At 35.9% G+C, this 18,348-nt stretch overlaps 2 protein-coding genes and 1 pseudogene across 3 annotated transcripts; 2 read left to right on the top strand and 1 right to left on the bottom strand.

Moving 5' to 3' along the window:
• The first annotated feature begins 1,147 nt into the window (after positions 1-1,147).
• LOC112505656 lies at positions 1,148-8,112 on the top strand. 2 transcript variants are annotated; one of them, XM_025109550.1, is made up of 5 exons: positions 1,148-1,366; positions 1,615-1,665; positions 3,223-4,337; positions 5,700-6,077; positions 7,726-8,112. In XM_025109550.1, coding segments are annotated over exons 3-5 (1,425 nt in total). In that variant the 5' UTR covers positions 1,148-1,366; positions 1,615-1,665; positions 3,223-3,292; the 3' UTR covers positions 7,728-8,112. The 2 variants fall into 2 exon arrangements, with proteins under 2 accessions (XP_024965318.1, XP_024965319.1); XM_025109551.1 differs by lacking the exon at positions 1,148-1,366 and adding an exon at positions 1,451-1,502.
• Positions 8,113-10,343: 2,231 nt separating this feature from the next.
• Positions 10,344-11,882, top strand: LOC112506400 (annotated as a pseudogene).
• Positions 11,883-16,310: 4,428 nt separating this feature from the next.
• Positions 16,311-17,680, bottom strand: LOC112507593 (cysteine-rich and transmembrane domain-containing protein WIH1-like). Its single transcript, XM_025112241.1, has 3 exons — positions 17,426-17,680; positions 17,190-17,340; positions 16,311-16,404 (listed from the first exon to the last, which is right to left on the bottom strand). Exons 1-3 carry the CDS (start codon positions 17,454-17,456, stop codon positions 16,359-16,361), a joined length of 228 nt encoding a protein of 75 aa, XP_024968009.1. The 5' UTR covers positions 17,457-17,680; the 3' UTR covers positions 16,311-16,358.
• Positions 17,681-18,348: the final 668 nt, after the last annotated feature.

Here is an 18,348-nt window from a genome sequence, read left to right on the forward strand (position 1 = left end):
TAAACTCACATACCATCCTTAAATTTTTGTGAGGTTTGAACCCTTAATTTTCTAGAAGGTCAAAGACTCACATATCAATAGGCCAAATACCTTTTGGTGTTATTTATCCTTTTAACTAGTCATTACATAAAAATAACATTATATAACTCTCTCACAAACAATTTGCTCAATACTCTGATGCCATCATCCAATCGACAGCGAATGGGATTGTTCGATTGAATCATATATCATATGTAACATATTAAACATTTAAGTATGTGGTTTACATGCGATAATGAAAGAAATGCATTGCATCTTTGATACTTATATTTATAGGGCAAATTGAATGAAAAAGTAACATAATTTAACTTGATCCTTGTTTTGGGTAACATACTTTCAAAACTTTTATTTTGGTACACAAGATGTAAAGTTTTAAACATTTAAGTATCCGGATAACCGATTGAAGTATTAACCGGTTATCATGTTGATGTAGCGAGTGATGTGATATCTAGCAGTATTATTTGCTGACGTGGTTAGTGCCATTAATTTTTTTTAATCTAAAATTAGTCTTCAATCGGATACCTGAATGTTTAAAACTTTATATCTCAGGTATCAAAATGTATGTTTTGAAAGTACGTTAACTAAAATACAAATCAAATTAAAGTATGTTACTTTTCATACAATTTACCATACTTCTTATAAAGTATTTTGATCTAAATGTTTGAGATATTACAACAAAATAAGAATCAAACCAACATAAATTATATTTTCATGAAATTTGCTCTTTCTTAAACAAAAAAGTTAAATGGCAATTTTTGTCCCCATGGTTTACATCAGTTAACGTGAGGGGCAATTTTGTCTATTCATCATCTTTTTTCTCAACTTTCATTTTTAATAATTGATTTGATCCCTTAAACTACTTTTCATTTTACAACATATTTGGTTCTTCAAACTACTTTTCATTTTTTATAACAGATTTGGTCTCTCAAACTGCTTTGCATTTTAATAACAAATTTGATCCCTATGGTTCAGGGGCCGTATTACAATGATTAAAAGATAGGGGAAATTTTTGTCAAAGTAATAAACTTGATGGATGTTTTTTGCAATTACACCTGAAAAACAAACACACAAAACTCATCACTAATGAAAAAGAAGTTGCTGCTCGATGGTTCGGAGGGACAACAGCCGCACCGGAATCGTATAACCGAGAAATTAGGGGTTTTTTTTCGAACGATATCGACGAGTAGAACAAGATCTAGATTTCTGTCTGTAAACAGTACAATCTGCTATACATCCATTGATTTCTAGGGAAGCAGTTGTCTGAGTTTGATCAGAGTTTTTGAAATTGCAATGGCTGTTTGAGTGAATGTTTCCATTGAAGAACAAGGTACGTAGATTGATGCTTTTTTTATAGATTGATTTGTGAAATATCTTACCTAAGTTGTTTAGTTTCCCGTGCAATTCGTTTTTTCAAGGCTTGTCGTTGTTTTTGAGAACTTCCCGACGAAGTTTCACCGCTTCCGGTGGTCTTTTTGCTTCTTTGTTGTAATATGAACTGTTCATTTGACGTTATCTTGTTTTAGATCGATATATTATCTCTGTTGTACTTAAAAATATTTTTGATGCTGTATTCAGGCTGTTAAACTCAAATTTGGAGCTTATTTAACTTCCACAACCTGATTGAAGGTAAATATGCTTGTTGAATCAATGGTGATGCAGTTATGTTTATTAATGGTGCAATTGATTGGTTTGACTATTGATTATTATTAATGAATCCACTTGGAATTTATTGTTGAATTAGAGGTGATCTCTCAGCATATCTGTAGCTTTCCTTTACAGAAGCTTATTAATTGTTTGTTTATCTTCTTCTCCAAATGGAAATTCTTTAAAGTGCATCCTGCATCACTCATAAGTGCTGGTCTAGCATCTTTAAGGGTCTGTTTGTTAGCAGCTTAATGAGCTTAATAAGACACAGCTTATTCGGTCAGCTATACATGACCGTTTGGTAGTGGCCTAGTGATATAGAAAGTGACTTATTCAATAAGTGTTTAGGGGGAGCTTTATGCATAAAGGCAAGTTTTTTCCAAACCTGCCCCCTCTCAAATAAAAAACACGCTTCTTTCGTATATGAAAAAGACCTCCCAAACAAAAACTTTCTCAATCTATACAAATTAACCTACACAGGCAACTTTATCCATAAAAGGCTTAACAAAAAACCAACCAAACAACCCCTAAGCTCTTGAGATTGTAGGAAAGGGCACATGTACAGATGACTGATTTTCATTTTATTCTTGATGAAGGCATGAGATGGCAATGATTTTGTTCTTTCTCAATCTGTTAAATATTGTTGATCATTATGTGTAAAAAGTCTATCAATCTACTAAAGATGAATATCAATGTTCAACTTGGAACTATTTTATAAAATAGTTAATTGTTATGAACAGTTAATTGTTGAATAGGTGCTAATTATGAAAGTTTTACATATGTTCAACAAAATACAGAAGAGGAGAAATGTAAATGATTGACAAATTGAATTGTATTCTTTCTAAGCATACCATTTGGTTTATCTTATCTGACAGGCAAATGACAACACTATTTATTGAAGCTGAAAAGCTTAGGATTGACTTTTAACTTGGCAATTCAAATGAATGGGCATGATTGTGATTTTGGATGTAAAGGCTAGCATGTAAAATCCACCCAGAATAATTAAGGGACTGTTTGGTTGGTTTTCCATTAAGTCCTATATGAATAAAGTTGTCTGTGTGGATTAATCTGTCCATAGAGATTGGGAAGGTCTTTGTTTGGGATAGTTTTTTCATAGATGGAAGAAGCTTGTTTTTTTCATTGGGATGGGCAGATTCGGCAAAAACTTAGCTTTCAGCATAACTCCCCCCCCTCTAAAAACCTACTGAATAAGCCACTTTCTATATCATTAAGCCACTACCATAGTGTCACATATAGCTGACTGAATAAGATGTGAATCCCATTAAGCTACTAACAAACAGGCCCTAAGTGACTTGTATGAAATCCATATCGTCAGATTTGAAATAATATTGCTACTGTTTCTGGTTCATCTTTTTCTGCTATCTTGGGATTGAGTCAACTGCCATGTCTGTAATTTTCACCCACTTCAATTAACCATCGATGCATTTGCCTAAACTTGAATGGTTAGTTATAATGTTTATTATGATTGTATTATAATTGATTTTGACTACAAATAACTCTGCTTTTTTCATAATGCAGCCCACATTTACTGAAGTACATCTTGTAGAGAAATAAACCATCTTCGTATTTAACATCTCGAAAGCAATTCATGGCTGGCAATGGCCCGCCAACCTTAGGCCGTGTGAAGCTCACAGACTTGATAGCTTCTGAAGGACTTCCTTCCGACACATATAAACTGTCGGTTTCAACTCTCTCACAATCACTTGCTCAATACTCTGCTGCCATCATCCAATTGCCACCTAGTGACGGCGCTCTCTTAAGGTGTTGCCTGGAATCCGCTCGACCATACTTTACTCAAAAACCTGCATACCCACCTGCAAATATGATTCACATTAACGACTCCCGTGAATGGTGCAAAACCTCTGGATACTCTGCAGATCCCCAGTTGTGGCAAGAAAGTTACGATTACAGACCTGGGCTAACTTCCATAGAAAACCACAATGAAATTGAACTCCCACCTGCTGGGTTGGCTGACATATTCGTGCTACTGGGAAAAGCAGCCCGTGATATCCTCGATGCAATCAGTTTTTATTTAAATCTACGTAGCTGTGCCTTCACTGAAATACTTGATAATATTCCTCTGAGAAATAGGGAAATTTCATCTTCGGTGTTGTCGGTTGGGTGTCACGCGAGGCCTTCTTTTCAGGGAGGTCAACACCAAAACTTGACTACCCAAGAGGATGGGCAGCTAGTTATGTTCTCGGACCGTGAGCATCAAGTTGACAAAAGTCTTATATCGCTTATTAAGTCAGATAAAGCGGGTCTTCATATCCGAGATTTTAACGGTCGTTGGGTGCTTGTGGACGGTGATCTTGGTCCCGAAGAAGCTATTGTGTACCCTGGACTTGCTTTGTACCATGCTACGGCTGGCTATGTCAGTCCTGCACTTCATAGGACCGATATCGGCAATTTACATGGTAACATGTGTGGGCGGTGTTCAATTTCGTTCAAACTCATGCCTAAATCGATGACGAGTCTTAATTGTTCGGAAATGAGAGCGGCTGGTCATGGTGTTGAAGCTCAGTTCCAGGTTCCAGTATCGGTTGATGACTTTATGCAGAGATCACACTCGTTGGATCAACTTTTTAACAGAAACAGTTTCCCGAGTTTCAGTTTTCCTACAGCCCAAGATGGTCAGTGCTTTTTTAACATAGAAATTTCAACACACGTATTCATTGTGTACATTCTTTATACCAATCGTTTGCCGAAGCAGTTCTTAATTTTCACCTTCTTGTTGGGTACTTGTTTTTTCTTTCTTTCGTACAACCATAGTTGTTAAAAGCGCGCCTAGGCTCTGAGGCTCAAGGTCTTAGGATTTTGTAAAGTCGAGGCTTGGCGTATTCACGAGGCTCACTAAGGCGCTGCGCCTCGGCTGAGGCACCTTGTGGGCCTAGGCACGCCTCATAAAGAGTTATTAAATCCCCAGTCAAATCCTAATATTGAATAAGTTTTCTGGTCTTCTGATCTTAAAGAAAGAGTTATTAAATAGATGACATACGTCAAATCCTAATATTAAATACCCAATCCTTAGAACTTCATGCCTCCTTCTCTAGGAATACCCAGAACTTAGAACTTCTCCTTCACGGCTCACGCTTTAAACCCCCTTCAGCATCTATCAAATTAATGTCGGTTGCTGTATTGGAGGCTTGTACTTGCTGCATATTTGAGTTGTCTGTATCTGTGTGTGTATATAAGTATATATATCTATATTGATAAGATGTGGTTTGCATTCTTGAGGCCCGCGCTTCATGCCTGCACTTCGCACCTAGGCCCTGGGAACCCTTTGCGCCTAGGTGCGCCTTGAGCTTTTAACAATTTTGCGCATAGTTCTTAAAAAGTGGGCCTAGCTCTGAGGCTCATAAGGCTCAAGGTCTTGGGCTTCTCAAAGTCGAGGCTCACTAAGGCCCTGCGCGCGCCTTGGTTGAGGTGCCTTGTGGGCCTAGGCGCGCCTCATAAAGAGTTATTAAATACCAAGTCAAACCCCAATATTGAATAAGTTTTATATCTTATCTCTTAGACTTCTTAAAAAAAATTATTAAATAGATGATACAAGTCAAACCCTAATATTAAATACCTAGTTCTTATAACTACAAGCCTCTTTCTCTATAAATACTTGGACCTTAAAACTTCTCCCTTATGGCTCACTCTTTAAACCCTTCTCCCTTCTGCCTCTTATCAAAGTACTGTTGGTTGCTGCCTGTAGTGCTTGCTACCTATTTTGAGTTGTGTATAACTGTGTGTGTGTGTATATATATCTTTTTTATAAGATGCACCTCACATTCCTGAGGCCCGCGCCTTGCTTATAGGCCCCGGGATCCCTTTGCACCTAAGTGCGCCTTGAGTCTTTAACAACTTTGGCCATTAGACTTACAAATTCTTCTGTTGACATTATCTTTCATCATAAAGTTGAATTATAATTTATTTTTTTTGTACTACTAGCTCTTAGTAAGAAGTTTCTTAACAACAGGTCCTTAGCCGATGCTATACTAATACAGGATCTATGAAACCGTTAATGAAGAGAAAGAAGAACAATTCTCGGTGTAAACCGTTGCCGCCCTCTAAGAGATTGCGGCTTGAAGCGCAGAGAGTCCTTAAAGAGCGGGTTCAAGACATGGCTGATAAGAAAGGCATTAAGCTCCGATTCTGCACCCTAAAGGAGTGTGAGAGTCACATCCACACGCTCGATAGCCCGTGTGCCAATATACGATTGGAGATTGGATGGCCCCCGGGAGTTCCATTTGTTCATCCCCATGACTTACCCAATAAGGCAAAGATTGGATTTCTTGAAACATATGAACCTGGTTGGACAGCCAATCATGATATGGAGCTTAGTTTGATTGAAGCTGGACAGTCAAGTCAACATGCTGAAAATTGTAACTATTCTCACCTTTCTATTCTATTTATTTTATATTGATGCTGGTGGGCGTGAAGGCCCGGGTTACAAATCGGATCCGGATAAGGACCGGTTACAATTTGACTGGTTAAAACTCGGATCAGATTCGATTTTTTTTAATGACCAGTCGGTTAGGGTGCGTTTAGTATGCGGACGGGAGAGAGATGTAGGTGGGTGAAAAATTGTGGATGGTTTTAGGGTTGTAGGGCCTGTTTGTTAGCTGCTTTATGAGCTTAGTGAGACTCATGGCTTATTTTGCCGGCTATACATGACTGTTTCATAGTGGCTTAATGATATAGAAAGTGGCTTATTCAGTAAGCTTTTGGGGGGAGCTTTATGCAGGAAGCCAAGATTTTTGCAAAACTGTCCCTCCCAATTAAAAAACATGGTCCTTCCATACATAAAAAACCCCTCCCAAATAAAAACCTTCCCACTCTATACAGACAAATTAATCCATATACACAACTTTATCTACACAAGACTTAATGGAAAACCAACCAAACCCCCCCCCTTTTTTTTTGACATAGGTAGTTCATTAATTTACCATTCTTGTCTCGTCTTTGATTTTTGTTCCACCTATTTTGATGGGACAAGACTTTTGTCCCATTAACTTTTCTTCTCTATCAGTCTAACGTCGCACCATATGTGGAACAAAAGGTTTTTGTTTTGTCTGTCTCATGTACCAAATGCACCCTTATGTTTACCCGTTATGACCAACTTTTTTAAAAACCCATGTGGCACTCACCCATTGGTCAATGGACCAATTACAGCGGTCAGGGCCTTGAGGACCGGTCACACCAGTCCATATCAGTTTCTCATTATGGTCTACAAACCAGTTATGTCGTAATTGGTTAGTGGTGATGATTTTTGACCAAAATTGGTTATAACCGGTTAGGGTGCGTTTGGTACACTGGATAGGACAGAAGAGAACATAGATCACTATTCTACGTTTGACACGATCTTTATGTGGAATGAGTGGAAAAGGTGTGTTCCACCCCCACCCCATGGAACAATGTGGAACAAACCTATATTTTACCAATATAACCTCAAAATAAAATCTAATTCTCTTAAAACATCAAATACACCTCCCTTTTTATATTTTATTCATTTTTTAAATTTTATTTGCTGTATTTTATGCCCTTTAAACTTTCACTTTATTGTCCTTAAAATATTATTTTTTTACAGTTTCTATATTTTGATTAATTTATGTAATTTATTAGATATTAATAAATAAAAAAATAACTTTATTTTGGTGTTATTTAATCGTCTTGACGAAAACTTTCTAACGATATATTTGCTATAAAAATATTTATTTTATTATTATTATTTAATAAATCACATAAATTAATCAAAATATATAAACGACTCATTAAGAGTAAATTAATCATTTTATCTGTTCTTCCTGTCGTCCAATTTTGTTTTACCAAATGCTGAACAATTATTCTGTCTTGTCCTATCCTGTCTGGATACTATACCCTTAAGGAACCGGTCATAACCAGTTTATGCCCATTTCAATCAGCTGCTTGTTATTGTTGCTTATGCCTTTACGTTATTAGAAATATACTTGTTACTTAACCGACTGCTGCTTTTCCTGTTAACTTCGTATACTGGATCGGGTTTTGTTGCAGGAATGTCTCCTACTTTCAAGATTGAGCTGTGCGTGCTGCCAAATGCTCTCTCCTCCTGCTGTCTGAACAGTATGTAGCTCATATCTTTTAAGTTAAATGTCCATAGAAACTGCTATGCTTTCGGGTTTTTTTGACCCCTTAATTTAGTACGCTAAAGTTATCTCGAGTGCTTTCGTTCGGTACCTCCAGTAGCCTGATCTAGGGTTTAAATCCCTTGTGAATGTAGTAATTATCCTGCTGATGATCGTTGTTGATTGTCATCCATTAGTCACGACTTTTGGGATCGTTTGTAGGACTTGTCTTCAGTTTCTTTGGTGCCCGCGAGTTTCATCATGTTTCATTGTTAATCGAGTTTTTTGTATTAGTTCAAACAGTCATTTTATCAGATATGATATGCAATTAGAGATGCACAAGGGCAGGCTTATTCGGGTTTGGGCCTTCCAAGCCCGTTTTCAGTGAGAAAGAAAAGGCCTGTGCGGGGCTTTGGGTTGAAAAGGGCCCGATCGGGCTTTGGGTTCACTTGGTCTGTTTTTTTTGGGGTTTTGGGTTTTTTTGTGCATCTTTCTATGCAATAACTCTGAAGAACACAAAAAAAACAAAGAGAAAGGAAAAGATGGGCTTTACTGAACCAAATGGACATGACCATACTTTATGATTCAGTTACCATTTCATTTAGGTCTCGTTTGGTTTGCAGGAGTAGAATGGATTTGGGAGATTTGTAATTCCAATCCATTTCAATCCCATGTTCGGTTTGTTGGATTGTTCGGATTTGAAATCTTACGATTTAATTAAAAATGTACAAGGATTTTCATAGGATTGTATGTAATAAGGTTCTAAAAATGTTAAAAACATTTGTTTTGTAATGATCGATTAATAAAAATGTAACTTAATTATTTTTATAAAGTATTTATAAATAATGGAATCCAATTCCAAATCCTACAAACCAAACATACCAATGATTTCAAATCCCTTTATGAAATTCAAATCATTCAAAAACAATCTTGCAAACCAAACGGACCCTTAGGGATGACAAATTTGTGATGCTTGATTAGCAGAAGCCGATGATTGTTGTCCATTTGTTACCGTATTCTGTATGCAAACTCAAAACTTCATTACTTCAACATCATACTTTCATTTCATTTTAGTTCATACAGTAACTTCATAAACTATATTCTTAAGGAAGTGTTCTTTACGTTTTGTTTAACTCAGGGGCTATTTACTAAACGCTTATCCGACAAGTGCCTCCGGGTTACTTTACCCCCATTGAATGAACATAACAAGGATTGATAGTCTTACCCATTAAGAGCGATAAAAACGATTCATAGTCTTATCTGGTAAGTGAGAGTAACGACTTTTAACCGGTAAGCGATTACTGGATAAAAATGTACCATACAATGCCGTTTTAATGGACTAAAACCTTACCCGGTAAGTTGAGTGAAAGTGTTGACTCTTACCAGTAAACGCTTATCCGATAAGTGTTGGCTAAAGGAAACTTTACCATACGTAAAATGACTATCATAAGAGAAGTATAACGCTTCATGTCTTAACCTTCTTATACCTTGACTTGTTAGTTCCTCTCTTTTTATTATACCTTGACTTGTTAGTTCCTCTCTTTTTATTATACACTTATGTACAGTGGAGATGTATATGACAATTACAAGGTTTATTTATTTATTTGTTTTTTCTTATTAACCTGCATATCCAACCTGCTATGACAACTTGCTTCGCGGGTAGCCCGTAGTCACCACATTTGAATCTCCGTGCCTACAAGGGGATTTTTATTCCTCCTTAGATTTGAACTTGAGACTTTCAAACATTTTTAACCTTTGTAGCCTAAGCTCAAACCAAGGTTTATTCATTTATTTGGTATAGGGTACCCTTCACTCGATGAGAAAATGAGTCCAATTCTAAAGGATCACACCTATGGGACTTAAGGAATAATCTAAAAAAAGAGAGGGAAAAATATTCATATTAAATAAAAATCAATAAAATAAGTAAATAAAAATGAAGCAGAAGAACTCAGATTCCAAATGAATAAGTTCAAACTTGAAAAATATTTTTCTGGTTCTCGAAAAATGAGGGGCAATGAACATTATGAACTGTTCCATAATAAAACTAGTTGTTGCTGATATCTTCTTCTCGGTTCCGTCAATATTATAGAGAAGTAAATATTGTAAATGCTGGTATCGTACTTCAAGTAGGCGATGACATTGCTCGTATTCATGGTCTTGATGAAGTAATGGTGGGTGAATTAGTAGAATTTGTAGAGGGTACAAAATGGACATTGCTCTTAATTTGCTGGATAGCGCCCCAACTTCAATTAGTTTCATTTTGATTATAGGGTAGAACCTGTAAATGCTTCTGCTACGAAAAAAAGGTTGTGATAAGAAACGCTCAAATTTTCGTGCTCTTGCTACGGTTAAACGATCCTCTTTGGATAATTCGTTCAAACCAAGAATTTTTTTATGGAAGTCGAATACAAACTGTGGTTCTATGGAAATAGTATTATAAAGTCCCAATTCTCTAGCAAATATAGCCCTTTTCATAATTTTTCTCCACAGTAGCATTCAAGTAATGCCCTAAAAGACGTTTACCCGGTCAGAGATGCTGTTATTTTAATGGTTCATGACACTGTCCGAGACGCTCATTTGGTAAGCTAATGATGGGATTCTTACTCGGTGAACGTAATGCTGACATAGATATACTATTATTCAGTTGGCACTTAACTTGTGTTGGTAAACGATTGTTATATCTTACTTATGATGATCTGAATTGGATAAAAAAAATATTCATTTTCATACCCTTTTCGCTCCCAACGTTGGTATAAAACAGAACATGTAGCTAAAGATTGAGTTTCGATGAGAATGAGAGTTATGATGGGAACGTGAGAATAAAACCTTTATATGTACTTTTATTTACAATATTTTTTTTTATCATCGTAACCACATTGGTTGGGGATGGGAACAAATGTTGATTTACAAGGGACTGGATACCTTCTCCTTTATTAGATGCATTTTTAAACTGTCAGTTGATGTATGGACAAAATAGACAATATCTAGTACAAAATTTTAACAAATTCATGCATATATAAGTGTTAAAATGTATGTAAAAATGATTGAAAGTGAAAATAAATGTAAATACAGGTAGTTGAAGGCAGATGAAGTTAGATCAGAAAATTAACTCATCCAGAGACTTGTAAGTATTTTAGAGACTGTTTGGTTGATTTTTCATTAAGTCATGTATCGCTTAAACTGTCTTTGTAGATTAATCTATCTGTATTGATTGAAAAAGTTTTTGTTAGACAGTATCATAGACAGAAGAATCGTGTTTTTTATTTGGGAATGATAAATTTGGAAACAATTAAGCTTTCTACATAAAGCTCCTCTTAAAAACTTATTAAATAAACCAATTTTTTTATTATTAAACCATTATCAAACAGACATGTAGATCTGAACAAATAAGCTCTGAATCCATTAAAACAGAGCTGGGCTTTAACTAAAGTTGGATCATACAGGCCCAACTCATCACGCCTCTCTGGCTCAGTGTAAATTGGCCCATTAGAAGAGGCCCATTAAACATCCATTTGGGTTTTGCGATAAACCGTCGAGAGAAGTTGTGGCGCGATAATGGTGATTTGGTGAAGTTCTTAAAACCCAACAAAACCGTGGTGATCCTTAACGGCCGTTTCGCCGGTCGGAAGGGAGTCATCGTACGATCATTCGATACGATCACTCGTCGCCGGAATCTCTAAGTACCCGAAGAAAGTGATTCGGAAGGATTCTGCAAAGAAGACCGCCAAAAAGTCGCGCGTGAAAGCGTTCATCAAACTCGTCAATTTATAACCACATCATGCCTACACGTACACTCTCGATGTAGTTCTGAGAGACGTCGTCACCGTCGATGCTCTCCAGTCTCGTGATAAGAAAGTTACTGCTGCTAAGGAGACTAAGGCTCGGCTCGAGGAGCGGTTTAAGACTGGGAACAACAGGTGGTTCTTCTCGAAGCTACGTTTCTGAAACGAACAGGTTGTTCTTCTCGTTTCTAGATTTATCTGTTGTTTGATGATTTAGTTGCTTATAAGTTTTCTAGTCATTAGTTAAATTTTGCTGCTATATTATCGTTTATGTGATTTCAATTTCAATTTTGTTTATGATCTATATGGCTATTGCATCTCATTTATCTGCGATTTGGTGAACTTTGTGTTAATTTTGCTCGATAATTCAGGCGATGTTTCTTATTACCGGATTGAAATATATCGCTCTATTTGGGGTTTTAGATCTAAGGTTGGCAGTGAATGTTGCATTTCATGTTACGAATAGGTTTATCCTGGAAATCACGAAGTAATTGCTACTACTGTTGAATGTTCTTGGCTTAGAAGTTAGGATTTCTGTTTAAGCTTTTCAAACTACTTTCCTATTATGTATGTGGCTTAAGGATTTATATGTTCATATGGTGTGTAGATACGACCAACTACATCGTTTGTTTGGAACTCAAATTCATATTTGTTTAGTAATTCAAAGGGAAGATCATCCTTCAAATAGCTTGTTTTTAGTTCCTTTTGGGGGCCTAGGAACCTTCCTTTCGTGTGAAATTGACCACAATAGCCAATCTGTCCACCTCTATTTACTTTTTAAGGCAATTGTCATTTTATTTACTTAAGGATCAACATTTGCGTAAAGACTTTACATAAGCATCCCCATTTGCATAAAGATTTTTTTTGTTAATCTGGAAATAGGCTTTATGAAAATGCTTAAACTCCGATTAATATAAGAATTTGGTTCAGAAAATGACTAAAAAGTGAATTTGATTGGAAAGATCGACTATTTTGGTCAATTTCCCATCTTTTGTTCACCCTGTCAACCTTCCTGCCCGACGGCTGCAGCCTGCAGGCACTTCTATTGACTTGACTTCACTGCAAGATATTGATCCTTGAGACTAACAAAACACAAAAGTCAAATTGATATTGATTTTAAGTTGATAAGGTGGGAGGCCACATGTAGATTTTATAAGATTATTCGAAGGAAAAATGAAGTTTTGTGGTCATTTTTGCTATGTTCGTAGGTGATAGGCTGCAGCTTGAAGTAGTAATTCTGTCTAATGATATCCTTGACTTCTATGTGTAAAGAAGATAAACTTGGGTACTTGATGCTTTGGATTAGGAGGCTCCCTTGGTATTATCGCTCTTTGTTGTCGATACTGCCGATTTCTCTTAAGGGAAAAGCTTCGCCTAGTTTGAGCATGTGTGACTGTAGACTCGGACCTGTGGACTTGGTTGATCAAAGGTTAGACATCACAATTACTTAGGAACCGATACAAATATTGACCCAGTAACACAAAAGACATACACAACATCTAATAGTTGTATCTTTTTGGTGCCGAGTTAAGTTTTTCTAGAGATTTTGACTTTAGATGCTCTATTTTAAAACAATATAGCATATTTGTTGGAGATGGTCTGATACCAACTTCTAGTGCATAATTCCACTTCCATTGGATTAGGAGGCTCAGGGTTAACCGTTCAAACCTTGGTTGTCAATTATGCCAATTTCTCAATTCGAAAGCTTTGCCTTGTTTGAGCATGTGTGACTGTAGACTCGGACCCATGGACTGAATTGATCAAAGGGGATATCACGATTCACAAGTACTTAAGAACAGGAAAAGTAGGTGCAAACGATAGGATAACAACAAACCCGTAATTTGATGACTTCAAATTCCCATGCTTTTCTGTAGCTGTTCTGTAGGATTAGTGATATCGACAGAATAACAATGAACATGAAAAGAGGGAGAGGAAGATAACATCTTCATTCCAGCTAAACGTACTTCCAGAACAACCCAAATTAAACATTTTGTTTTGTAGATATAGATCATGCCTTACACTGTGTTCTCGAGTCCTTTTTAACAAACGGATGTCATGGAAAGTAGGGAGGAGAGAAAAATCTCGTGTTCTCGAGTTTTTTAGGAGGTTAAAAATGGAAAATGAAGGAAAATAATGCTGATTTTCCAACCAAAACTTTCCTTCCAAATGTGGGAGGAAAAGGGGAAGGAACGAAATAGTAACAACTATAAATATTTATTAAATTACACATCTATCCATCAAATACAATCTCCTTTCAATCTTTTTCAAATAAATAATTTTCTTTTTTTTTCTTGCGTAATTCGAGAACACAACGTTATGGCTCCTTATAGATCACTGGTTTAAGTCTACACTGTAGATTTTCCTCTTGGTTATTATTTTCAGGGCCCTACTGGATTAATCGGAATCGGATATCCTTTCTTAAAAAACCTGCTGTCATGTGTGCAAGATTTCTACAGATGCAAGTGCAATAGCAACTGCATGTTTGTTGTAAGACTTCTTTTGTGGGTCATATATTGGGTGGCTCATGTTCTGCAAATGGATCTCTTAACTGTTGAGAAGGTTGCCCAACTCTTCCAAGGATTTCTGGGTTGCTGACACTTCAATGCATTTTCCTAATAGAAATTGAACACCCCTCTAAATCACGAAGTCCAAAAAACTGAATAAAACCAAACAAACCCAGTAAAATCCATTCGGAAAAGAGGTCTGAACGCTGGATAGCAGTAGACCTTTCCTCTACCTCAGGAGGTAAAGGGGTTGCTTTTGAGAGACCCCGACTTGTTTTATATCAATGTATTGACTTGGGGGATGTTTGATGTAGGGGTCGTCTACCAATTACCTGCAAGAGTCACCACTCTTATTTACCTTATAAGGTAACATTCCTGCCATCAAATTGGATTAATGGTAAACATTTATAACCTGGTGAGGTAATTAAACCAGTTTCCATTTACCAAAGTAAGTTTTTAGTAAAAGACCTCTAACTCTTACAGGGTAAGAGGTGCTTACCGAGTAAGAAGGGATGTTTTTTGACAACACAATGGCCCACAAATATATTGATTGAGATGTTGACCTAGTAAGGAAGTAGTTGCTTTCTAAGGACTAGTGCACAAATCAATGCTTACCTAGACCAAACCTCGTAAATTTTATCCGGGTTCTATTGTTACGCGGTTAGCGCTTACCCAATCTTTATCGATGAATAGCTCATTAGTTGGCCGAACATGAAATAGGAATTTTAGAAAGCTTGTTGCATTAATTGGCGATTTTGATTCATCGTTGTAAACAATAGTAACAAAAGAGAAATCGTTAGATTGGGATTCATTTTGTCTGAACATGTATACTATTATGATGGAGATGGAATATTTAGTAGAATTAGATGCAGAGATTATCCGAATAACATTTATTGAGGATTGGTTGAACCTAACCTTGATTAGGTGTAGACTTTTGTACACAAAAAGGGACCCCAACATTAGTTACGATTGACGTTACGTTTAGGGAAGCAAATGGGGTTGCTCAACGGGTTTGAACATGATGGATGGACTTGAACCCGATTGCCCTTTTGAAAATATTAAATTTAAAGAGGGAACTCTTTGTCAGTTGTTGAATAATTTGGTGCATAATGATTAAGAAGCTCTCATGATATAGTGCAAAATGAAATATAATTGTTTGGTAATTATTTACAATGAAATTAGGGCCTTTAATGGTTAAGGGAGACATATGGTACAAAATCATTTGAAGGTTTTAGAACTATTAAGATGCGGACTTTTTTTTTGCCAAACAAGATTCACTTATATTAAGAGGTAAACAAACAACCCTTAAAAAATAATTTTAAAAGGCTGAAACAAGCCAATAATTAAATTTAGCGACATAAAGAAAGAATAAGAATTTGTGAATCTGATCCCGTAGTCTTTTCGAAATAAACCACATAGAGCATCTTTAAAAGATCTTCTATAAGAAAGAAAAAAGAGGTAAGTTTTTACTTTAAAAGATTCTTGAACGTATTCTATTGATTTAAAAATAGCGGTTTTTATATTTATAGAACTCATTAATTAGTCTGTGAGAGAAATATATTTTTTATTATTATAAAAAATTTAAAATTAAATTTTAGATAAGAGAGATAATATTTTATTAAATATATAACGTGTTTTTAATAATATAATTAAAATATTATAAGTCTTTAAAAATGAAGATTTTGGATTTGATTTTTTATTTTAAAGAATTTTTTCTGAAAATCTGTTGACGAAAGGCCAGACTAGGATGGCTTATTCGGGGATTTCCTTGGCTCGTTAAGGATAGACATGGCAACGGGGTGGGGTCGGGGAAAGTTTTGTAATCCCCGGCCTCGGTCCCACTTTTTAGTAACAACCCCTGACCCTGGCCCCGGTCCGTGCCTAGTACGGGGATTAACATCCCGTCCCGGTCAAACCCCTGTTAGTTTGAGTCTATCAGGGATCCCCGATCTCGGGACCTTTTTTAGCGGGGAATTATCGGCCCCATTCGAGTCGGTGGGTCGGGTTCCTCACCAGATCGAAACAAATCATCATCTTTAGTTAAGGGCCATCCCCAAATATCCAACAATCAACTCAAAACTGATAAGAACATGTGACAATAAAAGAGAAATTATTAAACCATTCTAAAAAAGGAAAAAAGGAAAATAATCAATCCATGTACATAAAATTAAAATGTATTAAACACATCATTTATTATTATTATTATTATTAACAAACAAATATCTAAAAAAATATCAAAGCTCCTCAATCATAAATCGTTATCATCTTGGCTTGCTTTAGAAGCAGGCATCCAACACGCAACAGCAACATAGTGCAGCACAACTGTAATTAACACAAACACATCTATTAGTCCATAGCTTAATAAGATTCTCTTTAATACTAATTTAATGATATAAAAATGACTTATTTAGTTAACAGAGAGCTTTATGTAGAAAGATACGTTTTTTCCAAACCTCACTTTCCAATTAAGAAAAACGCTTTTTCACATATGAAAAAAAAAAATGTGTTTCTTAGTTGGAAAGAATATGTACAGAAAAATCTATCTTTTTGCATAAAGCTTCCTAGTTTATAAAAGGACAAATTACATGAAAAAATAACATATTTTAACTTAATTTTATTTTGGTACCTAAGATGTAAAGTTTTAAAGCTCCTATTTTAGTACCTAACAAAGTTTTAAAGCTTCTATTTTGGTATCTGGTTAATGCTTCAACAAATAATACTGAGTTGAATACCACACCACTCGTCACATTAACATGGTAACTAGATACTACTTCAATCAATTACTTAAATGTTTAAAACTTTACATCTTAGGTATCAAAATGGACGTTTTAAGAGTGTGTTACTTAAAACAAGAATCAAGTTAAAAGTATATTAATTTTTCATGCAATTTGTTCTTTATAAAATAAGTTACTTTGTATATCATTAAGCTACTACTAAATCCATCTATTAAAAAACTAACTAAAATAAAAAATATTCTTAATCCATATAGATAAATTAATCTATTCAGATAAATTAATCAATACAAAGGGCCCAAAAGTCAAACATTCAACCATTATTTTTCAAAAAAATATAATAAAAAATTCAAAAAAAGAAGATTTAATAATTACCATCCTTTCCAGAAGCCATCGCCTCTGCTCTGAGTTTGTATCGGACCCTGGTTTTCAGATTTGGTAGCGGCGCCACCGTCCATCATCGGATAGCCGACCGGCGGTGGTGCCATCACATATGACGCTCCTTGTGGTGCAGGTGGATACGCAACTGCATCGCCATCGTTTCAAACACGATTAAAACCTCAAATTAACCAAACAATATAATCAACATCGTTTACTCCAAAAAAACTCACCTGGAATCTCGTTTTGATCGAATCGACTCATGATGATGATTCTGCTGCTGCTTACGATCACAAATTCAAGTGTGCAGAACAAAAATACACACAACTAACAGAGACAGATATAATATATATATATGTATGTATATATATATATATATATAGGGAGAGAGAGAGAGAGAGAGAAGAAGAAGAAGACAAGGTTTGATTTGTGGAGGTTTAAGGAAGGGGGCTTTGGAATGAGAACGATGAAAGTGGAGAAGGGGGTATTGTAGGTATATATAGAAAAACAGGGGGCGCGAAGTTTAACATGGGAAGGTAAATACGTTTGTATGGTCGGTCGGCGCCTCGGCGGATAGGTTGAGACCAAAAAAGACAACGTAACACGCTTAAGGAAGAGTCCTTAAATAACAATAAAACGCGTCACACGTGTACTCTTTTTTCTAAATTTCTTATTAAAGATAATTGTTACGTGGTTAAATTTGTAACCAAATTAAATGAATTCATTATATCACTCGGGGAGTAGGGTTCGATTTGAAAAATGATTATGGTGAGTGTCGGTGATTAGTATTACTAATATCATTTAATTTTGATGAGATTAATTTGTTGATCAATGTAATCATGATAAATATCGAACAAATAAGGAAGGTGTAAAACGCACACTTATTTGAGTTTATTTTGATTTACCATGGGGGTCCGGGGGCAGCGCCCCCGGTGGCGGGGTCCAAGGGGCAGAGCCCCTGGCTGGGTTCGAGTTGCCAGGTCAGCTTGGAAATTTTTTATTCGGGTACATAGATTCATAACATCGATTCTCTGTTCGAGTTACTGAATTTTATCCGATTGAAATCGAAAACCAGAATTTCTAACAGTGAGTAGCAGATCTTTTAAAGGATTTTTGGTCTAGCGGTATATGAGTCATTAGTCTCTTAAGGAAGTCA

This window comes from Cynara cardunculus, assembly GCF_001531365.2.
Source record: "Cynara cardunculus var. scolymus isolate 2C chromosome LG 2, CcrdV1, whole genome shotgun sequence".
NCBI lineage: Eukaryota > Viridiplantae > Streptophyta > Magnoliopsida > Asterales > Asteraceae > Cynara > Cynara cardunculus.